The sequence below is a fragment of the Camelus bactrianus genome, chromosome 26 (genome assembly GCF_048773025.1).
Source record: "Camelus bactrianus isolate YW-2024 breed Bactrian camel chromosome 26, ASM4877302v1, whole genome shotgun sequence".
In the NCBI taxonomy this organism is placed as follows: Eukaryota; Metazoa; Chordata; class Mammalia; order Artiodactyla; family Camelidae; genus Camelus; species Camelus bactrianus.
In genome coordinates this window covers 24,692,785-24,718,052 of record NC_133564.1, presented here as the reverse complement: position 1 = coordinate 24,718,052, position 25,268 = coordinate 24,692,785, and the positions used below count along the sequence as shown (strand labels likewise).

At 40.3% G+C, this 25,268-nt stretch overlaps 1 protein-coding gene and 2 long non-coding RNA genes across 11 annotated transcripts in view; 1 reads left to right on the top strand and 2 right to left on the bottom strand.

Annotated features, from left to right (window-relative positions):
• Window positions 1–3,533, bottom strand: part of RBPMS (RNA binding protein, mRNA processing factor) — a 158,706-nt gene extending 155,173 nt beyond the window's left edge. For 4 of the 8 annotated variants that reach the window (XM_074353545.1, XM_074353550.1, XM_074353549.1 and 1 more), the window contains exon 1: window positions 2,895–3,533. In XM_074353545.1, the coding sequence (XP_074209646.1) occupies window positions 2,895–2,960 (66 nt within the window). In that variant the 5' untranslated portion in view covers window positions 2,961–3,533. The other 4 variants (XM_074353543.1, XM_074353547.1, XM_074353546.1 and 1 more) reach the window with 1 other exon arrangement.
• LOC141575122 (uncharacterized) lies at window positions 3,486–24,075 on the top strand. 2 transcript variants are annotated; one of them, XR_012502478.1, is made up of 4 exons: window positions 3,608–3,747; window positions 3,983–12,594; window positions 12,675–18,100; window positions 18,659–24,073. It is a non-coding gene; the product is annotated as an uncharacterized LOC141575122 (long non-coding RNA). The 2 variants fall into 2 exon arrangements; XR_012502477.1 differs by having other exon boundaries at window positions 3,486–3,747; window positions 12,675–24,075.
• The window catches only part of LOC141575123 (uncharacterized), a 103,103-nt gene continuing 83,723 nt past the window's right edge, over window positions 5,889–25,268 (bottom strand). The window contains exon 5 of the long non-coding RNA XR_012502479.1: window positions 5,889–6,018. This is a non-coding gene — a long non-coding RNA (uncharacterized LOC141575123). The remainder of the gene's footprint in view (window positions 6,019–25,268) is intronic.

The window sequence follows — 25,268 nt, the reverse complement described above, 5'->3', positions numbered from 1 at the left end:
CCAGAAAGCCAGATGTATTCTCACTCCTACACAGCTGGCTAGCCAAATCTTATTTTTCCTCAAAGCTTTAAATACTACCCAAAGCAAAAGTCTTCATCCTGCCCACGTTCTCAAAAACTTTCAATGATTAAAAGCTGCAAAAATTCTCCTAAATCCTGGACTGTTCATCCTATTCAATTAGAGCCAAGTAAGTGTTTTAAAGTAAGCTTCAGAAGCGCTCAAACAGGGCTGAAACGTACTGGAAGATAAAAGGAAATCACTTAAAAAATAGGAAAAAAAAAAAAAAAAACCCTGGACTTTACAAAGTGGTATAGAAAGCCTAAATTACCTTGATGACTGTGAAATAAACTGTCTTCTCTTAATGATGACCCGACTCACTCTCCTTCCTCAGCTCAATGGCTACCAGAAACTACAAAACACATATTTCCTCTTTTGTCATTATATGTATATACGTCTTACATGTGTGTGTTCTGTTTACTGGAATCCGCAGGCCTGGCTTTTAAATGTGTTTGAGAGCAAATTGCTGATCGCTGGGTGGGCAGGGAAAGGGTCCAGGGCGGTGGTTTTGTATAATGCTGAGCACATTAATGGGACTCACCCAATACCATATTTATTTTACTTGTGGCTTTCAGGGTTAGGAAAAAGAGGTTAGGAGTTTTTCAAAACAAAACATAAGCCCAAAACAGGGAACTAGGGCAAAATTACCTAGATCATTTAGGCCAACTGACTTTCTTTTCCTGAATTTTCAACATTAGAAAACCTCTCTCTTCAAAGTGTATCTGTTTTGTAGGCTCCACCTCTTGTGCAACTTGGTTTCTGAAATGTTTTGGACTGTCCCTTTATTTTTAAAATAAAAAAGTGTCTTGCTAAAAACGGATACTTCCTAGAACCACGTATCATTCCCACCTGAGAAGAAACACTGAAAGGGCAACAGGACGGGTATGACGCAGAGACTGTGCTGGGATCACCTATGTGTGATTCCACTTGGACACCACCTCGCACAGTGAAAGACACTCAGGAACAGGGCAGACAAGTCAGTGCTGGAGGCAGTGAGGCCGAAATTGGTCAAGCAGAAATCTGATTTTTCCCTACTTAATTTGTCAAGTTGGTTATGGTTTGGGGACACTCAAACCAAAACAAATCTTTGGTTTACCTGATTAACTTTCCATTTCTAAGTTCTCAATCAAGTGAACAGAGAAAGATGGTTTCACAGAATATATTCTTACCCTTAGAGGTCAACAGATTGCCAATCTGAGAGTGAACTAGGAAGGTTTTTAAAGCAATTATTATCTCAGTGTGTTAGATGAATTAGTTAATTATAGCAACTCCTTAAAAAAGTACAATTATTTTTAAATTTTTATTTCAGGGGTAGGGAAAATAAGTAGAAAAGCAACCAGTTATGGTTCAAGAAAAAAACAGAACTTGCAATTCAAGTCTCCATCTCTTTGAAAAAGAAGGAATGTCAGTAGTATTCGATCACTTGTAGTATTAAAAAAAAAAAACTAGCCATGTAAACAATGCTTTTCAAAATAATAGTTTATGATAATAAAAGCGATTTCCTCAGGTAAGAAAGCAACTTCTGGCTTATGGCAATTCACCTAGGTTGTACTGTGTTTAGAGTAAAACCTTGTATTTATTTTGTATTGTTCTGCATGGTCTTACGGCTCTCCTCCATCTTCTCCATTTGAATAGTTCCCATTTTACAAGTGTTGAGGGCTTATACGTGTTCATTAAATCCTCTGCAACGTTTGGTTTCACTATCAGAATTTTAGTGTACACAGTTATCTTCATAATAATCTCAACATTCTAACTTTAGAATCAGTTTACCTTTCTGTTAACCTTATATAGGAGGATGCAACACCTGTAGGAATGCTTTATAGGTCATATCCAGATGCATACTTTCTTGCATCTACATACATTCTAAAGTTCCTTTTAGAATGTTTAAGACAGTTTTCCGGGCTTTTTAACAAGTAGGCGAAAAATATTTTTTATTGGGCTCCTGAGAAATGGCTCTGTTCCTGCAGGTACATTAACAGGCTATCACAAATAACCTAACTACAAAATTCTGAAACGTTTGTTCAGGAGTTCCCTCCTACATTTATCGAATTTTATTTCTACCAAAGGAACGCTCCGCAGCCGCAGCGTTTTTATCGTTATGGACGCACCACATAAAATTTACGTTCAGACGTCAAAGTCCTATTAAAATACCCTCGATGATCACTTGGTGAATTGCAAAGTTTGAAACTCTTGTATTCCGCTCCCCACGACCGCAACGCCCCTCAATCTACAAAACCTAGTTACCCAGGTTCGGGGTCTTTGACTCATCAGAGAAGAATGCGGCTGATGAGTTATCTATTAATCCAAAATGCCTCAGCTGGGAAGATTTCACCAAGAACTTTTCACGTTGAAAGGGAGGGGGCAGGGAACCAAAGGTGTCTTTTAACGAGAACTTTCCCCGAGTTTATTCCTTAAACTACACAAACACACCCCACAACTTCCAGCTCTAGATGCAGAACTAAGCGCTGACCCTCCCGGTCCCACTAATCTAAGGTCACCCGGGAGTCACCTCTCGATTCCGCTTTTAAAATCAGGGGCAAACAAAGCTAAGCATTATACTTACAAATACTTTCTCAGGAAAGTCTTCAAAGTTACGCAATTTTAGGCACGCAGACGCGCATGAACCCACAAAAACACACTCTCCCAAGATCCACCGTCCGGGGCCACAGTTTGGGGCTGCGCCTCGGGGCCAGGGCGATCCCCAAACCCTCCACCGCGACGCCCCGGCTCCGGCGCAGCCTGGCTCCCCGGGACCCGCGCCCCACTGGCCCGGCCGCGCGCACTTCGGAGAAAGCCGTCCCATGTCGTACCCGCCACCGCACCCAGCCCCTCCGTACCTCTTCCTCCTGAAGGTTGGCCTCGTTCGGGGTGTTCTCTTTCTCGGCTTTGCCGCCGTTGTTCATCTTCCCGGTCCTCCCTCGCCGGGCCGGGCTGGGACGCGGGGCTGGGCGAGGACGCGCTCGCCCACTTTTCCCTTCCCCGGGCGCGGGGGGCTGCGGGGGCTGGAGCCGGGGCAGCGGCGGCGCGGCTCGGCTCGGGCTCCTGCGGCGCTGCGAGACTACGGCGGCGGGCGACTCAGGAAGTGCGAGCGAGAGACGGGGCAGGGCGAGGCGCCGGCGGACAGAGAAGGGGACGGAGACAATCGGGACCCGGGAGGGAAACCTGAAGAGGGAGGGCAAGCGGGCGGACGCAAGGGAAGGAAGGAAGGAAGAAAGGATGGGGCGAGGAGCGCGTCCCAGGAGTGAACCCAGAGAGCTGGGGATGTGGACGACGAGGGGCTGGGGGCGGCTGCTGCCCGAGCGTAGTAGCTTCTGGAGCGAGGGGGCGAGGGGTACCCGGAGAGGAGCAGGAGGAGGTGCGGGGCAGCGGGGTGCGGCTGGGACCCAGAGAGCCGCGGAGTGCACGCTCCTGGCTGGCTGACTCTGGGAAGTACGGGCTCCAAGCAGCTCCCCTTCTCTCGCCTGCCTTCCTCCCTCCCCTCTCTCCACCCTCCCTTCCTCCCCACCTCCTCTTTCCTCCGCCCTCCCTGGACGTGGGCTGCAGGCTGGAGCCCGGAGGGACGGGACGCGGGACGGCAAAGCCCCCCGCGGGAGGAGGGGCTGCGCGGAGGGCGGCTGCCCTGCGGCCGGATGGCGCGCGCCGGGGAGGGGCCGCGGGCGGAAGCGGCAGACCCCAGCCCCCGACACAGCGGTAGGTCGGAGGGCGAGGTCCGAGGAGGGAGAAGGAAGAGGGTCGGGTCCTCTCGCTCGCTCGGCCCCTGGGGGCCCCGGCGGCTAAGTAGGAGGGTGAGCGAGGCTTGGAAAGGGGCTTCGGGGAGCCAGGCCCTGCCCGCGCGAGGACCGGGAAGTGGGATGTGCTACTTTTGTTTGCTTGCTTTTCACAAGGGATTCGCACCCCTATCCCTCAACCTACACCTCCTTTGCAGTACCAGCTTCGACATATTCCTTCTTAGTCGGCAGCTTGAAATGACAAGACCAGAGAACTCGAGTGATATCCGGGGGCAGCCCGCTCCGAGCCGCCGTTTTCAGGGCGCAACTTCAAACCCACCTCCGACGCCGTTTCCTCCGAAACCTCTCCAGCCTCCTCGCTCTGGCCGGCCCTTGCTCTCCGCGAGGCTTCCCGCGCGGCTCCTCCTCCGATTCCTCTCCAGCCCTTATCAGACTGTCCTGGAATTAGTTGTTTACCTGGCTGCCTCTGATTCTTCTGGGAGATCTTTCTTGGAAGACAGGACCAAGCCCTTTTTATCTTTTGAATCCCACGTTAATTTGAATATGCTACCCGCTGTATAGTAGGCACTCAATAAATATTTGTTGGCTGAGGGACTATTCTTCACTGCCAGCCCAACTGGAGGCCAATACAGATGACATTCCGAGGATCAAAGCAGCTTAAAGAAGGGAGATAGCATTCTGGGAGGTCAGCGCACGAAGCGCCAACGTCTGAAGGAAGAACTGCCTGGTTTCTGTTTCCTCGTCTGTGAAATGGAAGTAGTTCTGTTTATCTCCCAGGAGTTTGCTGTTAGAGATGAGTTGATAGATAAAACTGTAGCACCTGGCACCCATTCTTACCCAGTTAAGTTTACAATACATGGAAACTGACATTAAGGAAATTTCCATTTTTCCTGAGCCATCGAGAACTTTTCCAACGCTATCATTTAAGCTTTCAAACTTAGTGACTGGTACAAACACATACATTTGAAACTCCGAACATCGGTAGATTCTCCCTCACTTCTCACTCCCAGGAATTCTCCCTTACAGCAGGCTGTTCCCTATCAGCACAGCAACAATCACAGTTTCTAATTATTTATTTGCTTGCTTGGCTGTTTGTCTCTCCTTCCCCACCCCTCCCCTACTGGGTATTCTTTACCCTGTACTGGTTTAAGTGCTCCTGGGAATGGGATGGGGGTGGCGCCTGGAATTAAAAGATAAGGCTTCTGCTTTTAGCGAATTTAAAGTGGTGTGGAGACAAGATAACTCCCGACAACATAATCGCAGATCCTGGTTCAAATCTTAGAAAGCAAAGAAAATATTTGTTTTTATGAAGAGAAAACCAGTAGTGATACTTGGATTAACATACTGAATTTTCTAGGGTGGAGGGGAAGTCTGAAGATTTTGATAAAGTGAGTTCATTGCTGTCACGATGTCATTTCTCTCTATGGGAAAAAAAAGTGTATCCCAGATAAAAATAAACCGAGTCTATTAAAACTGCAATCGAAGTTCAGGAGCAGCAAAGGTACAGTTAATCTGGAAATTTAAATGGCCTTTTCCTCTTCCAGTTCCTCCCTCAGTTATATGAGGAGCCACGAGGGGGCAATATCTTCCTGAGCAATGGCTGAGTGGTGGTCTTGGGCGCCTGTGCTGACCAGTGATGCCAGAACTTTACCCTCCTTGGCCATTCTTGCCTGTTCCTGAACACACTCCACAGAAAGGCATTGTCTTGCTGGAGCCTGGCAGAGACCCAAGAAGAATGACAATTGACCTAGTCATTGATAGTCCCCGTCAGGCTCCACTTAAGAGTAGGTGGATCTTGTGTGATTCTAGGATTCTGGGAGAACCTCCCCTACCCCCATTCAAGGAAATGTGACTTAATCTAAAACATGGAACCCGATTCCTTTATCTTTAAGCCAAGTTGGCACCTTGTCTATCGTTACAAGTCAAAAACCTCTGGAATAAAAAAATGAGAGTAAGTTCCATGAGAGGATCCTTGTCTGGCTTGTTCACTCTTGTGTCCTCAACATCTAGACAGTGCCTATCACATAGTAGGCACTCAATAATTATTTTCAAATGAATGAACACATTCTTACCAGGTGTTGGTTGTAGGGCCTGGATAATAGTAAGACATCCTTCCAAGATCTTGCACGAAGGACTGAATTAGTGGAGGCATCTTGGCATGGAGAGCACCACAAGGACACTGGGCAGATTCCTGGTAATCATTATTTTGCTGCGGGAGACCCTAGATAGAGAGCTTGTGCAGAATGGAACAACTGGTGAGGTTTCAAAAAATAAAAAGTAAAATCACACCACTCAGCCAGTCAACTGACAGACACATCAGGCAGCTGATACTAAAGCAGGGAGATCTAGAACATACAGTCAGTGGCGAGTGAAATCCAGGTGTTTTCAGAAAAGTGTATGAGGACAGGGTAATATTGTCCTTCCTATGAAAATGGTTTAGAAGACTTTTTTGGAGGAACAATAGAGTAATGTTGCCAACAAAAGTGACTGAAAATCTGTAAAAAGACTAGGTATTTATAAAATTTTGTGAGTGAGGCAAAAGAGTTGTTGGGGGGATATACATTCATTCAGGAAATAAATGATCTTTATGACCTGTTTACTACTTCAAAGAAAAAAGTTTCAAAATGAGATCTCAGTAGCAGTAGTTTCCAGACAAACGAAGAGTTCTAAGACAACAAAAGGATTTTATATCCTAAAAAAAAGAAGTCTAGTGACCAGGAGACATCTGCTTTTTCCCCTGCCCACCACCTCATTGCTTCTGCAAGGTTATATGCTAGATTGAAAGGGAAATGCTGTATGCACCTGTAGTTTTCATTACCCGTCTCTGTTTCTCTGGCAGGGTTCATTTTGAAGCTTCCTTTAAGAAATCTAAACCTATAATTATGTCTTAAATGTTTGTCTCTGGGAATTTCAGACATTAAAGGTCTATTTTGAGGCAATTTGCGTGGCATGGGCTTGATAACTCTGTTAGCACTGAGGCAGAAAGCTGCAGTGTCTACCACGTGCGTTGTGACTGTCTGTTAACTCTTCTGCAGCCTCTGCTGGACAGGAAATGTTTTTGAAGCCAGAGGGGGTCTTTGGTTGGTTTTTGTCATTCTTAACACTTCTCTTTCCCTCACTCACTCCCATCCGCCTCCAGGCCCTCACCACCTTCCCCTGATTGTATTAATTAATTTTTAATTGTGGCTAAAACACACACACAACATAGTATTTACTGTCTCGACCACTTTTAAGTACGATTTAATGGTGTGAGATATATTCACATCATTGTGCAACATCCTGATTTTTACCTCCTAAATAGTTCTGAGATTCAATCACTTCCCTCCAACATTTGTGGAAGCCCACGCAGCCACGTGGAGAGGCCCATGTGGAAGAGAATTAGGTCTCCGGCTTATAGCCCGAGCTGCTCGCTCAGCAGACAGCTGGTACCAATTGCCAGCTTATAAGTGGGTTATCTTGGAAGTGGATACTCCAGCCCTCGTTGATTTGCCCCAGCTAACCACACATGGGAGGGTGATGAGCTTTCTTCACTGAGTCGTGCCTGAATTGCAAAACTATTAGCAAAAAAGTGAATGCTGTCATTTAAAAACACTAAGTTTTAGGGTGGTTTGTTATACAGCAATAAATAACTGAAACACAACTGCATATCTAGAAAATGGGATTCTGCTGTCACAGAAATTTAAAACATGTGGCAGTGGCTTTGGGATCAGGTGGAAGCTGGAAGCTGGAAGGACTCTGAGGAGTCTGCTAATGAAGAGCATTATTAAAGGACAGTGAGAGTATTGTTACTGCAGGAAGGAGAAAGGGGAACCCCGTTTACATACTGGAAAAACAATTAGCCAAACCAGCTTGTTGTCACATGAAAGATAGACAAGATACCTAATGAACATGTGGATCTGGCTAGATCTGGGTGGAATATTAAAAGGCTTGGTTGGTTTCTTTCAGATGCTTGTGATATAGTACAAGAGAAATGAGATGAGCTAAAGAAAACAGGAACTGTTCCATTTTCAGTCACAATCTAGAGGAAACCTAAAGAAGCCAGGAACTGCTGGATTTAAAATAAAACATTCTTTCATTCCTAGCTTCTCCAGAAGATAAAACTTTCAAAATGAAAAATAGCCCAGAGTAAAGGTCAAATCCAAGGTGCTACTAGGAAAACATGGCCTTAGGTAAAGTTCAGGTCAAAGGTATAGCTAGAAGACCTTGTGGTAGGCAGCCTCCACAAAGATCCCTACCTACTGGTATTCAAGCCCCTTGAGTGTGGGCTGGACATAGTAACTTGCTTTTAATGAATAGATATAATTTCTGAGGTTAGATTACAAAGAGACCATGACTCCCATTTTATACACCCTCTCTTGCTCGCTCCCTTGCTGCCTTTAATGGAAGCCAACTGCTAGGAAGTGAGCTGTCTGATGGAGAGGCACATGTGGCAAGGAATGGTGGAGGCCTCCAACCAAGAGCAAGGAACTGGGGTTTTCAGTCCAACAACCCACTAGGAGCTGAATCCTGTCAACAACTATATGAGTAAGCTTGGAAGCAGATCTTCCCAAAGTGCAGCCTTAGATGAGCTCTGTTATGGACTGAATGTTTATATCCTCCCCAAATTCATATTATGAAGCCCTAATCCCCAATGTGTTGTTGGTATTAGGACGTGCAGCCTTGAAAAAGTAATTTGGTTTAGATGAGGTCATAAAGGTGGAGACTCCAAGATGAGATTAGTGCCCTTGTAAGAAGAGACAGCAGAGCTTCTGCTCTCTCTGCCATGTGAGGAGGCAGTAAGTAAATGGCTGTCTGCAAGTCAGGAAAAGGGCCCTCACCAAGAACCAAACTGGCTGGCACCTTGATCTTGGACTTCCCAGCCTCCAAAACTGTGAGAAAAAATACATCTCTTGTTTAAGTCAGCAATGTATGAAATCTTGTTATGGTTGACAAGATCATAACTCTGGATATCTTGGTTAATAACCTTTGAGAGACCTTAAGGCCAAGGGACCCAGCTAAGCAGGGCCTGGATTCTTATCCAACAGAAACTGTGAGATAATAACACTGTTGTTTTAAGCCACTAAGTGTTGGGGTGACTTGTTATGCAGTAATAGATAAGCTAATATCTCAGCAAAGTTTAAGGTGGTACTTCTACCTTAACTGGACAGCAGGGCTTCTGAGGATCTAAATGATGTCCCACAAAAGTGTCACACTGGCCCAAGGTAGAGAAGGGCCTGTCCTGATAAGAAACATGAGGACAGCCTTTGCCTAAGGGAGATGATTATAACTTTAAGTATAAAAAACCTATGGCTTTTATTATGGAAAACAGTATGGAGATTCCTTAAAAAACTGAAAATAGACGTGTCCTGTGATCCAGTAATCCCATTCCTGGGCATACATCCAGAGGGAACTCTAATTTGAAAAAATACCTGTACCCCAATATTCACAGCAGCACTATTTACAATAGCCAAGACATGGAAACAACCTAAATGCCCATCTACAGATGATTGGATAAAGAAGCTGTGACACACACACACACACACACACACACACACACACACACACACACACACACACACACACAGAATGGAATACTACTCAGCCACAAAACAGAATGAAATAATGCCATTTGCAGCAACATGGATGGACCTGGAGTCATGCTAAGTGAAATAAGGCAGAAAAAGGGAGAAAAAAGACATATGATATCACTTATATGTGGAATCTTTAAAAAATGACACAAATGAACTCATTTACAAAACAGAGACAGACTCATAGACACAGAAAACAAATTTATTTTAAAAAAAGAAAACAAATTTATGATTAATGGGGGGTGGGGAAGGGTAAATTGGAAGTTCAGGATTTGCAGATACTAACTACTATATATAAAATAAACAAAGTCCTACTGTATAGCACAGGGAACTATATTCAATACCTTATAATGATCTATAATGAAGACATGAAAAGGAATATATATGTATAAATGAATAACTATGCTGTACACCAGAAATTAACACAACATGGTAAATCAACTATACTTCAAATAAAAAAAAAAAAAAAAAAACCTACATCTTTTTAAGGATCTCTACTAGCCTTCACTGAAATAGGCAGACTATTCATAATGAAGAGAGGCCTCTGGACCTTCAATGTTATAGGCAGGAAGCGGGCTGAGGAAGCTACCCATTTGCAATTATGAGCTGTTTCCAAAAGAGAAGATAACTCCAGATGGATGAAAGAACCACTGAAAATTATTCCTAAAGAGCAGGAGTGGGCATAATTAAGGAACTGATATCATTTGACAAGCTGGGTTTCAGAATTGCTACAGACCGGTTTCTGGGTTCCTCTCATATTCTCCCCTTTTTGAACGGGTGTATCTATTATAGGTTTTCTGTCTCCACCTTACCATTAGATGTTGGCTATGTGAGAGATAGATATTTTGTCTCTGTCATCCCTGGTCTTCAGGTCAAGAGGAACCATGTCTGAGGAGCCATGGTCAGGGAACCACACCCAAGGAGCCAGATCTGCACTCGGACCTGACTTAGATGCTGATACCCTAGACCACGGCTGGCAGACTTTTTCTATATAGGGCCAGACAGTAAATATTTTAGGCTTTGCAGGTCACATGTGTGATCCCTGTCACGTATTATTCTTCTTATATTTGTAAAAATATAAAAACCATTCTTATCTAAGGGCCTGTACAAAAATAGCCCACAGGTCAAAGTTGGCCCTCGGTCTGTGATTTGTTCATCTCTGTCCTAAACTATGAACTGATGTATAAAGGGCTGAGATATTTGGATATCTTAGAGTAGGAGATAGGTGAGTTTTTCATATGGGAGGGAAATGTATTATGGCCATCGGTGGATGGTGGTTGCTAGTCTTCATACACAGCCCCCAAACAACTTCACCTTTTGGTATGTGCAAACCACTCCTGCCATCGAGAGCCGGAGCTTATGTGCACTGCCTTTGAATCTGATCGAGCGAGGCCTGTTTCTGCTTTGACCAACAGAATGCAGAGGAAATGACATTCCGGGAAATCTGAGCCCAGGCATTAAAAATTTCTGGCAGCTTCTGTTTCCTTCCTTTTGGAACCCAGCTTCTACGTAATGGGAAAGCCCAAGCAGTCACCTGGAGAGGCCCATGTGGAGGAAATTCAGGCCGTAGCCATGCTCGTCCAACCCTCACAGCTTCATCTGAGTTCCCTGCAACAGCCAGCGCCAGCAGCCAGCCTTCCGCATGAGGCAGATACTCTACAGAGCTGCCCCAGCTGACACCGCATGGAACAGAGATAAGCTATCTTTTCAGAATACTGCCCAGATAAATGATTATCGTTCTAAGCCACTAGGTTTTGGGGTGGTTACTTAAGTATAATACATAATGAAAACACTGGGGGAGGGAACAGTGGAAGCAAGGCTCTGGAAACCAGGAAGCACTGGGCATTTTTAAGGATTAGCCAGTGTGGTAACCCTTGACCCAAGAGTTAGATCTATAAAACAACAAAAATCACCAAAAGCCATTTCTGGCACGTTTTTTCCTTCTAAAAGGCAGTAAAGTGGAATTGAAGGATATCTGTGGTCCCTTCAGAACCTTCATAAAAACTTCTGAATACATGATGATAAGTAAAAAGCAATGAAGCCAGACTGAGGTGTGGCTGTGGGGCAGCTGGCAAGCACCCTTATGATTAAGTGACTTTTTCTGTCACCGACTTTATAGCTGTGATTTGAATTTGCGCTTCGGGAAAATAATAAATTAGCAACTGTCTCTGGAATTTGAGACTCACTTATAAACAATCAAATGCTAACTTAAACATCTGTAAATGTCTACTGTACTCTAATTTGTCTACCATGTAGAAAATCTGTATCTGAGCATTAGGAGATGAGGCAGAAGATTTAGTTCTTTTAGTGCTTAATAAGAACTGCCCTTTAGAAAGAAATCTTCAGTGGTTTGTAAAGTAGGTTTGAGTGAGGCAAGATGGGAGATGGGAGACATGGATGCTGAGTGGTCCATGGACAGGCAGTGAAAAAAGGATGGAAATGAAAGCCATTTCCAAGGAGTAAGCTACATGATTTGATAAATGATTGAAGGGAGGGGTAAGGGAGAATGATGCATCTGACCTAAGAGCCAGGTTTCAAAGCTTCAAGGATTTGATGGTGCCAACTCCAAAAAAAAAAAAAAAAAAAGCAGATGTCCAGAGGACATCAGGCTTATGAGGTTAGCCATTGTTGGGATCATGCTGATAGTTGGAAAATGGGTCTGTAGCCCAGAAGAGATAGGAGATAATACATATATTTGGGTGCCACCTGAACTGAAATCGTAAGTGAGCTTAAAAAATCAGAGGTGGAAGAATAAAATCTTAGGAAATTCTGTGCTTAGACAGGACAAGTAGAAAGACTAGCCAGAAAAGAGGCCACCAAGCAGTCAGATGTAAAAGGAGAACAAGCACACTAATTAAAATAATAGCAGCTAACAGCACTGACCAGGGAACCGTGCTACGAACTTTACGTGGATTGTCACATTTCATTGTTTGAAGATGGCGGGTTAAACATACACGTTTCCATCCACTCTGTTCAAAAGCCTCCAAGAAAAACACGGAAAAGATTTGATGCTGTTGTCATTATTATTTTAGGACATAAATTAACAAGGTTAAAGAGAATGAAAGAAAACAACAGTAATAAAATTAGGGGAGCTGAGAATACTAAATCCTAAGCCTGATGGGAAACAACTGAGAAGAAGGCTCACGCTGAAAAATCTCCAAAAGCCTTGACAGCAGTTGGCACCTCGGAAGTGCCAGTGAAAATGGGGCTCTAACTGGGAGGACTGATCGAAAGGAAAAGTGGTTTGTACCCAGATTCCTCTCTGGTTTTTTTGCACATTTTATTGTTAATGTAACATTAAAATTTTTTCTCTTCTTTTTAGGAATATTCAGCAGGAAAAAGAAAAGGAGGCTTTTTTCCCCCATTTTTGTCAGTTTTTTTTCTTCCTATGAAAAAAGCCTCATCAAATCTGCTTAAGTATAAAATAAATATACACATTTTTTAAGAGGGAAAAAATGACTGCTTAGGTAAGATAAACATCAGTGGCTGAAAAATTGCAAACCTAGATCTTGTGTGTGTGTGTGTGTATGTGTGTGTTTATGCAAATTTAGGGTCCCAGTAATCTTAAGCTTTGCTATAATTTTCACCCTAAGTGACTCACTTTAAAATTTATGAATGACTAATCTTTGTAAATATAAAGTAGATATATTCTGAGACTGAAAAGTTTCAAAACTAGTAGCTGGATATATTTCTCTTAGTCCAATATGTTTTTGAACAGTTTGTTTCAACCAATTTATTTAATTGGTTCAATTGGTTTAAATTTTCAAAATCAATTTTAACATATATTTAAAATGGCATAATTATATACTAATACGCTATACCTCCTTTTTCAATTAAATACATGACTGTTTAGACATATCAAGACACATTGGTTTTTCCTATCTCATCTTTTTTAAAGCTTTGAAGAATGCCACTATGTGTGCACAACTTCTAGATGAATGAACATTTAAATTGTTTACAGTTTTTAATATTAATCATTGCTATGATGAACATCCATGTACAAATGTCTTTGTACATTGTCCGATTATTTTCTTAGGATACATTCTAAAGAAATTGCTTGGTTAGATGGTAGGCACATTTGAAATGTTGATATTTATGGCTAGAAAGTTTATACAATTTACACTCACTCCTACAGTGTGTATGAGATGGTCCAGTTCATTACCACATTCCCAACATTGAAGAGATCTCTTTTCATTTTGCCAATCTGTTGGTGAAAAATATTATTTTTTTCATTTGCATTTCTTGATTGTTACAGGGCTGACCATCTTTTCATTTATTTATAACCATTTGGAAACTGTCTATCATGTCTGTGCATTTTTCTAGTGAGGTGTTTGCCTTTCCCTAATCCATCTTTGAAATTGCTGGGCTTCCAATATCCTACAACTCCTTCATGTGTTCCACAGGTATGACTGTTAGGTACCACCTAGGTTCTTAGTGGCTATGTTCCTTGTGTTGTACAATACATCATCGAGCCTCACACCCAGTAGTTTGTTCCTCCCAATCCCCCATGTCTTTACTTCACCACCTTCAAAAAAAAAGAGAGAACAAGCATATGAATTTTGCTGGAACATTCACTGACTTTTTTATTGAAAAAAAATATATATTCCTTTGTTCATTGACTTTAAGACTAAACAGTGACACAATCTCAACTGACCCTTCCATTTTATCTACTTACGCCATATTTAAAACATGTGAAAAATACTGTAGGCAGACTTGGCTAAAAGAGTCTTTTTTTTTTTTTTTTTCAGCCATGATGTATATCCACTGAATTGTCTTTCAAGTTTGTTGCCACATCAGTTAAGCATTCTAGAAAATGTTTTTTTGAAAAGCATGATTTGTTCTGAAACTGTCTGGAACTTGTGTTATGAGCGCTGATCTTGATTTCTGGCTGACCAGAGATAATCCGACTTGCTGTCACAGATTCTGGGCTATAACCTATAAACTGGTCTGATTCAACAAATTTTGTCTGCATTTTGAATGTTCAATTGAACTGCATGGCAGCCAGTCAAGAGACCTGGAGAAGTGTCATGAGGAGATTTTGGGAGAAGCTTTATGGTTTAGCTAATACAGTATAAACACTAACAAACATTTTAAGCAACCATTGATGCTTCCAGTACATGTTAGATGTTTAGAAAATGAGTTCCAAATGAGGACTTCATACCATCTATTATTGAATGAATGAGCTTTTTGAGCTACACATCATAAGATATGAACAATAGTCTGAGATCACAGAGTTACTGCTTCCTGTTGATGTGTGACTCCCTTGAGTGGGCCTGGTACCATGAAAACTGCAGCAAATTTAGAGACGGTGGAGTTCAGAGATCTATGTTGAGCCCAAGCCCTGCGGCTCATAAGTATCAGCTTCAGGAAAGGTGCTTCGTTTTGTTTAGATGTGGTCTCCTTATTTGTAAAACTGGACCAGTGATAAAGGTCACCTGCTCAGAGCTGCTGTCAAGACCATATGAAAGAGCCCATATATTCATTTCAACAGAAGTACGAACATAAGTTAGTACATCTGTTGCTAGTCCGTAAGCTCCTTGATTGATGTGCTTGTACATGAACACATGAAATAAATTTGCCATAAGCAAGCTCTCTACAATATACAATACGATGCTGTGCACTGCTGAAACAGAGCCTACTTTTCTGGAGATCAACTCGGCTTAAGGCACCGTGTGCTTCTTCCATCTTTATGACGAAATGCAGACTTCCCATTAAAAGGTGTATCCTTTATTTGAAAAGCTTAATTAGTAATGATTCTTTAAAAAAAAATTCTAGATGGTTAAATTTAAGCCTGAAGCCCATTCTGAGAATACCCTCTGGCTCTGGGCCCACAGTACTATATATATATTTTTTCAGTACTGTATTTTTATTGGATTTTGAACTGAATGCATTTTCTTCACTTTAAACTCTTGCTTTTCACTGTGAGTTGTTTGTGAGATCGTAGCAATAATTGCATTGACCTATGCAGGTCTAACTCCTTTCTTGATTGACTCTATTTCTGTTATATTTTTGCTAATTAATACAAATGTTATTGGCTGTAATATTTTCACTAAAGGCCTGTGAAAGAAATACTGATAGTTTTCAGCCACACAAGCCTTTTCATTTCTCCTTTCACGTAAAGGCTTTTCTTTCATCCATTTATCACAAAGAGGTGTTTGAGTATTTGAGTGTTCTGTCCTGTTCCCACACCCGGCATTCTTCTGGCTTTCCTCTGTTCATAATTTTTCACTTTTTATTTTGAAATAATTTCAAACTTACAGAAAAATGGCAAGAAGAGTGCAGGGGATTCCCATACACTGTTCACCCAGAGACACCCTCAGGTTTCACTAACTGTCTCAACGATGTTCTTTAAAGCAAAAGGATCCAATCCAGGGTCCCACGTTGCCATGTGTATGTATGTCTTGTTACATCTCTTCAGTGTTCTTGGACTTGAAATAGTTCATCAGGTATTTTGTAGAATATCCCTCATTTGGGTCTGCCTGGTGTTTCTTTCCTCGTGATTGGATTAAGTTACCCATTTTGGCAGGGAGAGCACAGAAGTGAGGCTGTGCTTTCCTTACTGCGCATCAGGTGGCTTATGATGTCAGCTGGTCGGAAAATAATGTTCATCACGTCTGATGGTAAAATTACTCTTTCCTCTTGTAATTAATCATTATTCTGTAGGAAGGAACTTTGAGGCTGTATAAATATCCTGTTCTCATCCAACCTTTACCTTCCTGTTTTAGCATCAATTGATGTTTCCTGCCTGAATTATTACTAAAATGATTGACAAGTGGTAATTTTCTAATTCCATCACTCCTTTTAAACTTATTAGTTGGCCTTCTTCCCATGTATTTCCTCATTTGTCTATTTATATCAGTGTGGACTCGTGGATTCCTGTTCTGTTCAATGGAATGTAATCTGTTACTATCATTATTTATTTTAATGCTCAGATTGTCCCAGATTTGGGCCCCATTCAAGCTGACTCCTGTGTCCTTTTGATACGTCCCATCAGTCTATAAGCACTTCCTTATGCTTTGGTACAACAAGATCTTGTATTTTCCATGCCCTAGACCTGGAATCAGCCATTTCTACAAGGAGCTCTTCTTGGTGGAGAAAAGGAATTTAGAGACCAAGATCTCAGCTTTATGTGGGCTCATTGCTACAGCTCCTCTTAGTGGATCTAGCAAGGGAATATATAAATGTGTACACACTCACATTTATATTTTTGTACACACACACACACACAAACAGATATATTTGTTTCTGCATCTCTGTATTTCAAACCATTGGTTCACCTCAATCCCTGTAATCCCAATCTGACACACAAAGCTCATTCTAGTTTTTTCCTTTTTGATATTTGTAATCCTCTTTCCAACAGTGAGAAACCTGGCTCTCATTAGCCTCAATATATTTACTTATTTCTCAGTTTCCTTGTATGTGCCCTTCTAACGCCTGCCAGGCTGTCACCCTCCTTGGCTGTCTTTCCTGTGTGAACTCCCAACCACCATATATGCTCAGACCTGCATAATTAATACTAATATATTAATTACTGAATTATCAAGGAAGAAAGGAAAAAGAGTTGCTCACGATTATTAACGTTTTAATTAAGTCTATTTAACATCACTAATATTTAAGGTGCTTTTCAATAACCCAATAAAAAAAGTGGTCAAAGGACAAAGAGACACAACTCACTTAAGAAATGTAATATCTAGATGTTTCACACAACCTAAATGTTCAGAAGTAAGGATTGAATAAATAAATTGTAAACACAGGGTATACTGGGAAACCATAAATAGGATTAATGTAGGTCCTTATTTATTGATTTGAAAAGATTTCCATGATATATATGACATTAAAAATTGTTACAAAATATTACCTTTTTATATCCTATTATGTGTGTGCATATATGTGCACAGAAAATAGCATCAGAAGTTAAAAAAGATACTATTAACACTGTTCCTGAGGTTTATATTAATAGATATTATGAGAAATTCTTAGGAGATCCTCTGAAACTTCCATTTAATGATATTCCCCCTCCCTTTGCAAAGCACATGGGTTTAATAACTTTGACTATTAGTTTACAAACAATAAATGGGGGAGAGGGTGTAGAGGAAAGGGTATTTACCCAAGTGAAATAAAAACTTATATTCACATGAAAGCCTATATGTGAATGTTTGTAATATCTTTATGCATAACCTCCAAAAACAAGAACAAGAGCCATGTGACAATTGAAGAAATTTGAACATTGCCTGGATATTTCATGGTATTAAAGAATTGTTATTAAATTTCAGGTGTGATAGTGGTATTGTTCCTTGTTTCTATAAGGTCCTACAAAGGAACCTTCTGGGTAAACTGGAAGCATTCTAGATCTTGATCTGGGTGGTGGTTTCACAGCTGTGGGTGTACCATCTGAAGATTTGTGTACTTTACTCTATGTAAGTTTTACCTCAATTTTTAAAAGGTAGGGTCCTTGTTTTTTAAGGATACATTCTGAAGTTTTTAAGGATGAAGTGATGTTATGTCTGGAATTAACCTGAAGATACTCCAAGATGGCCCATGGAAGATGGGCTGGGTTGCTAAGTGTTGAAGCTGAAGAATACTCATAATATAATTCTTGTACATGTTCAAAATTTTCCATAATATAAAGCTTAAAAAAATGTCTGGCAAGATAATGTTGCCAAGGATGTGGAACAATGGAAATCTTCATACACTGCTGGTGAGGATGTGAACTGAACAACTCTTTCATGTTATCAAGTAAAAATGAAGGTGGGTATAGTTTATAACTCAGCAACTTCTGAGTTTATAACCTCGAGAAACACTAGCACAGGTGCTCAGACATGTGTGGACATGTGCATACAACATCGCTTATGATAAACCAAATAAAAAGGGAAGGGAACAACTCAAATATCGATTGACAGGAGAATGAATAAAAACACTGTGATCTATACACACAAAGGAATTCTAGGTGTACTTATCAACATGGATTGACTCACAAAATTAATGAGCAAAAACTTTTTGCAACAAGTTGCAAAATAATATTAATACTATTAATTAAATATTCAAAATATGCAAAATAAAACAATGTATTTTTGCAGTACGTATCTGCAGTAAAACTAAAGAAAAGCAAGTGAATGAGAAACACAGGATCGTACAATTGGATAGGGGCCTATCAGGGCTTCAAAGTTCTGATAATATTCTTCTTCTTAAGCTGGGTGATGGGTGTTTATTTTAATACCTTTTTTATTCCACATATATAGTGTAAAACATTTATATGTGTAGAAATCTTTTATAATATTTTACAAGCTATTTCCTGTTGTTTTTCAGCAGTCTTAAAATCTGGCTCATAGTGGTGGCATGGTGTTATGCAAAGAATACGGGACCATCAGGTATGTGAGAACCTGGGTTTTAGTCCCAGCTGTACTACTGAGTAGTCCCGTGGCCTTGCACAAATCACTTAACTTCTCTCAACCCAAGTTCCCTCGTCTAGAAAATGGGCTGATCCACATTTCCCAAATATGTTCTTCAGCACACTGGTGCTAAGATATGTTATTGACATTTTGTGGCAACAACAACAAAAAAGCTTCATGGTCAAATTGTTGGAAGAACTCTGGATTAAACAATAATAAGAGAGTTTCCCCATAGCAAGACTCCTCAGAGCTTTGACTATACAAGTGTGAGTTGCAAATCTCCAGGAAGAATGCAGACTTTTCAAAAGTAGTTTGCCACAGAATCAGGTTTATCTGTGTGTGTATAACCACTATTTAAAAGAACACGGTATACATCTTGTAGTAACTTATGGTTAAGAAGAATATGAAAACGAATATATGTATGTTCCTATATGACTGAAGTATTGTGCTGTATACCAGAAATTGCCACAACATTGTAAACTAACTATACTTCAATAAAAATATATTAAAAAAAAAAAAAAACCATGGTATGGGAAATTCTGGAAGAGCTGCTTTCTAAGGTCTCTTTAACCTAACCTTCGATGAATCCGCAGTGCTCAGATGACCCTTACTGCAGGATGTATGGTGAACTGTTGGGAAAGAGATGGGAGCTGGGATACCCATAAGGAGATGATTGTGATGGTCTAGGCATGGAAGCTTGACAACCTTAATTTAATAGCAGTGTAGTAAAAGGGATGGAGAGGGAGGGATATAATCAGGAAACATCGCTAAGGAACCATGAAGCAGGGCAGAGCACAGGGCCACCCCTTGCCTGGTTAAACTCTACCAGTGCTAATTAGGCAAAACCGCAGTGTTTGCTCCTGCACTGATCAGTTAACCACTCTGAACATAGCTGCGGCTTTGCAACACGTGGGTATTTTTAGACTAGGAGGGACTCATCATGTCCAATTCTTGTGTTTGCATGTGTGAACATACTGTGTTCTGGAGTTCAACTGACTTCTTCAAGGTCACGTAGCTCATTAGAGTCAAGAGCAGTACAGCTCCAGCCTCCTGATTCCCAGACCAGCCTCTGCACCATGACACCCTGATATCCGAATATGTGTGTGCAGTGTGCCTCACCAAGGGCTCGGTCTAGTTTTTATTCATTTCAACTGCAATAACAACCTTGTACCATACAGCACCTATCCAGTGAGGTGGTGGTTATGAATTCCGGGACCTCAGAACCAAGAAAGGACCATGGCCGCTTTCACCCTGGATAGCCATCTCCTATCTGCCGTCAGTGACTTCTGAGTCTGTGGATGCATTAAGGGGTATCTGCTGCAACTTGAATAAATAAATAAAAGGGAGAAGAGAGAATTCTCCCATGCAGAATAATTACAAATAATTTATGTAGATCATCTGCCCACAATGGGGGAGGCATCACTCCCCTTTAAGTGTGGGCTCCACATAGTAAATTCTTTCCCAAAAGTACAGTATGGAAGGTGGGGGAAGACATCAACAGTGGAGAAAGCTGACAAACAACACTTCAACCAAGTGATCAAGGTCAACATCAACAGTGATGGATCATGTTGATAGTATGTGTCTTTGATACGATATGATGAAAATGGCACTTTACCTCTTCCCTGAAACCTGTAACGTCAGTCTAACCATTGGACAAATTCCAATGGAGGGAAATCCTACAAAATACCTAATCAATACCCCCTCAAAACTGTTAAACTCATCAAAAATAAGGAAAGTCTGCAAAACTGTCACAGTAAGAGGAACCTAAGGAGACATGACAACTCAGTGTAATGTGGTAACCTGGGTGGGACCCGGGAACAGAAATGGACATTAGGTAAAAACTAAGGAAATTTGAATAAAGTATGGACTTTAGTTACTAATGTATCAATATTGTTCATTAATTATAACAAATGTACCATACTAATTTAAGATGTTAATAGAGGAATTGGGTACAGGATATTTGGGAACTCTGTATACTACCTTCTCAATTTTCCTGTAAATCCAGACTGTGCTAAAAAATAAAGTCTGTTTTTTAAAAAAGTCCTTCTCCTTCCCTGTCCCACCTCCCCCAAATCTTCTGGCTCAGATAGCTTCAATGGAGAGTCCTACCAAACACTTAAAAAAGGGTTAATATCAATTTTATACAATCGCTTCCAGAAAATAGAAAAAGAAAGAACAATTCCTAACCAATTTTATGAAGCTAGTATTACCCAGATAACAAAACCAAAAAAAGACTGTACAAAATAATACGACAGACCAACATCTCTCATGAGAATTAAGAACCATGACAAAGTGGGATTTATTCTAGGTATAACTGGTTCAACATTCAAAAGTCAAAGTAATCCACCAGATCAACAAGGAAGGAAGAAAAATCATAGGATCATAACAACTTGATGTAGAAAAACTTTTGGTAAAACTCAACATTGATTCATGATAAAACTCATAACAAACAGAGGGGAAATACCTAAACCCGATAAACAGCATCTACAAAAAACCCTAGAGCTAATGTCCTACTTGATAATGAAAGGATGAAAGTTTTCTCCCTAAGATCAGGAAAAGGCAAGGAAGTCTGCCCTCAGTCTTATCCAATATAGCACTGGAAGTTCTAGACTTTGCAATAGGCAAGAAAAATAAACAAATAAAAGGCAGCCAGATTAGAAAGGAGGAAATAAAACTATCTTTATCTGCAGATAACATATTATCTATGTAGAAAACCCCAAGAAGTCTACAAAAAAACTCTTAGAATAAGTTCATCAAGGATTTAGGATATAAGGCCAACACACACACAAAAGAATGCATTTCTATTTGACAACAAATGTACAGAAACCAAAATTAATATATGATGCCATTAAAATTAATAAGCTATAAGGATACATTGCACAGCACAGGGAATATAGCCAATATGTTATAATTACTGTAAATGGAGTATAACCTATAAAAATTGTGAATCACTATGTTGTACACCTGAAACTTAAGTAATTGTAAATCAACTCTACTGCAACAAAAAAGAAAAAAAAAACTTGATGCCACTTACAACCACTCAGGTAAAGCCAAATATTTAGATATATGTAAAACATGATCTGTATGCCCAAAATTACAAAACTTCAATGTAAGAAAACAAAGGAGACCTACATAAACAGAGACACATATTGCAGTTATGGAGAAGGTCCAACATAATAAAAATATCATTTCTTCCCTAATTGACCTACAGATTTAATACAATTCCTACCACAATCTCAGCAAGGTTTTTTTGTGTATATATAGACAGGATTACTCTAAAATTTACATAGAAAGTCATGGGCCTAGAACAGCTGAAACAATCTTGACAAAGAATAAAGTGAGAGGAATCATTCCACCCAATATTAAGGCTTACCGTATAGCTACAGTAATTAAGACAGTGAGGCACTGGCAGAGAGACAGACACAGCAATGGAACAGAATAAAGATTCCAGAAATAGATCCACAGAAATATTCTCAAGAATTTTTGATAAAGGTGAAAAAGCAATTCAATGGAGGAAGGATAGCCTTTTCAACAAATGGCACTGGAGCAATTGGCCATCCATAGGCAAAAAATAAACTTTCACCTAAACGTTTAACCTATATAAAAATTAACTATAAATGGATTCCTGATTTAATGTAAAATGTAAAACTATAAATTTTTTAGATATAAACATAAGAGAAAGTCTTCATGGTCTAGGCCTAAGCGAAGAAGTCTTAGACTTGGTACAAAAGCACAATCCATAAAAGGAAAAACTGATAAATTGGACTTCATCAAAATTGAAAACATTTCCTCCACAAAAGACGCTATTAAGAAGATGAAAAGACAAGCTACAGGATGGGAATGAATATTTGCAAATTATATGTCTAACAAAGGACTAGTATCTGGAACACATGAAAAACTCTCTCACACACACACACATACACACACAATTCCCAAAGTTCAACAATAAAAAAACAAAGTCAATTAGAAAATGGACAAAAGACATGAACAGACATTTCAATAATGAGGATATACAGATGGCAAATAAACACATGAAAAGACATTTAACAGCATTAGCCCTCAGGGAAATGCAAAATAAAACTACAATGAGATATCACTACACATCTATCAGAAAGGCTAAATTAAGAAGTCTGAACACAAAGTACTTGTGAGGATATAGAGAAACTGGATCACTCATATAATGCTGGGGGGAGTGTAAAATGTATAGGCAGTCTGGAAAATAGTTTGGCAGTTTCTCATAAAACTAAACATGCAATTACCATATGACACAGCAATTGTACTCCTGGGCATTTGTCCCAGAGAAATGAACGCTATGTTCACACAAAACCCTTGTCCACAAATATTCATGGAAGTCTTATTTGTAATAGACAAAAGCTGGAACATCCCTACCATAGAGTACTACTCAGCAATAAGAAGGAATAAACCATTACCCAGGACAACATGGATGAATCTCCAGGGAATTATACCGAGTGAAAAAAGCCAGCACCAAAAGTTTGCATACTATATGATTCCATTTATGTAACATTAAAACAGAAGACAAAATTTTAGAAATAGGGGAAAGATGGATGTCAGGGTAAGGGACTTGGGGATGGAGGTTGGGTAAGGCAAGGAAGGAGATGGATGTGGTTTAAAGGGGCTTCATGGGGGTGATCCTTGAATTATTGGAATATTCAGTATCTTGACTCTAGTAGCAGATACATAAACCTACACAGGTGATAAAATTGTATAGCACTTAATAAACACACATACATGCAAACAAGTGTGTATCAATAAAACTACGGAAATTTGAATAAGATCAGTGGATGGTAGCCATGTCAATTACCTGGTTGAAATATTATACTATAATTTTGCAAATTGTTACCATTGGGGAAACTGGGTAAAGTATTAAAAAAAACTCTCCGTATTATTTCTTACAACTGCATGTAAATCTACAGTTATCACAACAAAAAATTCAATTAAAAATGTGTAAATACCTAGATGCTGTAGTCAGCAGCAAAGGAATGATTTTACAATTGCTTAGAAGACCAAATGATCGTATATAAGAGGAGGAGAAAGGAATCTGGAAAAGGCAATTAATAAAAACAACAAAGAGAGAAACTATGAGGAATGCCTGACGCCTCTGAATTTTGGAAGTATGGATAATATACCAAGTTGCCAACAGTTCTTAAATTTCCTCTTCATGTACTGTCTACATTTGATTTCTGACTCAGAGTAGCTGATCTGTTTGTGGTGTACAGGTTTGAAGCTCTAAATGCATCTGGATCTAATTTGATGGAATCCCCTCCACTTTAAGATGGGTATATCTTATTCCCCTGACTTTCAGTGTCCAACTCGAGCAGATTTAAACATTTCTGGCAAGGATTCACTTACTTGTGATTTCTCATGTGCAATCCTGTAATTTCAGGTTTTCCTTCCAATCTTTTGACTTTGTGCTCCTTGACGTAAATGGTTTACCTTGAAAATTGTCCAGGGTTTCGTAAATGTACCCATATAAGGCACGATCAAAAAGTGATGCCTCCTCATTTTTATCTTCCTTGTCAGTGATTGGTCATTTGCCAAAAATTATTCTTTGATGTTCCCGAATCTCCTATTTCTACTCCTGAAATTACATGAAGAACCAATGGTTGGAAGCTAATTAGGAAGAGCTTTGCAGCAAAGTGATTTTAGCTCAGCTGCATCTCATAATCTACAGTCTCTTTTAAAATATCCGATGTGAGGCTCTCCCCCATGCTTAATAGTGATAACTAATTTCATCCCATTAACAATTCTTTGTGGTAGGTTGCTGTTATTATCGTAATTACATAGATGAAGAGACTGAAGTACAGAAAAGATAGATGACTTGCTCACAGACACATATAGTAAGCCAGAGAGCTGGAATTTGAACCCAGTCTGATTCCAGAATCTATAATCTTGACCTCTGAACCTCTTAAACTTTCTGAATCAGAGTCTCTAAAGTGTTGGTGTCTGAGTACCTCTTATTTTACAAAACAAACAAATCTCCACTCTGCCAGGTTTAGGGGCCTCTAGGTTAAACACTATTCTACTGAGATGACCCTAAGCTGTGGGAGGTGCCTACCCTCTGTCAAGAGCTAACAACTTCCTGCTGACCCACACAGCTGTTCTGAAATAGGTACCATCTGCTGTGGTTAAGTGTTTTACATACATTTTCTCCTTACAAGTGCCCTTCAAAGTTTAAATATTATTATCCTTCTTTTATAGATGAAGACACTGAGTCTTAGAGAAGATAACCTGCCCCAGGTCATTCTCCATTAGTACGTAGCGAGGCTGAACTTAAACTCTGAAGCCCAAGCTCTTGACATTAATATTGCCTCCTCCATTAGAAGTCCACCAGTCAATCTTGAGCAACTGGTTAGAACACCTGCTCTGAGGTATTTAGGGAAGAAGTCTTCCCAGAGGTGCTTTGCAATCTTCAAAGCAGAACCATAAATGTAATAAGCTTTTAAGACTCCAGGGGAAAACTGTCATGGTGGAACCTCAGGCACTGTGATAAATAAATCTATAGGAAA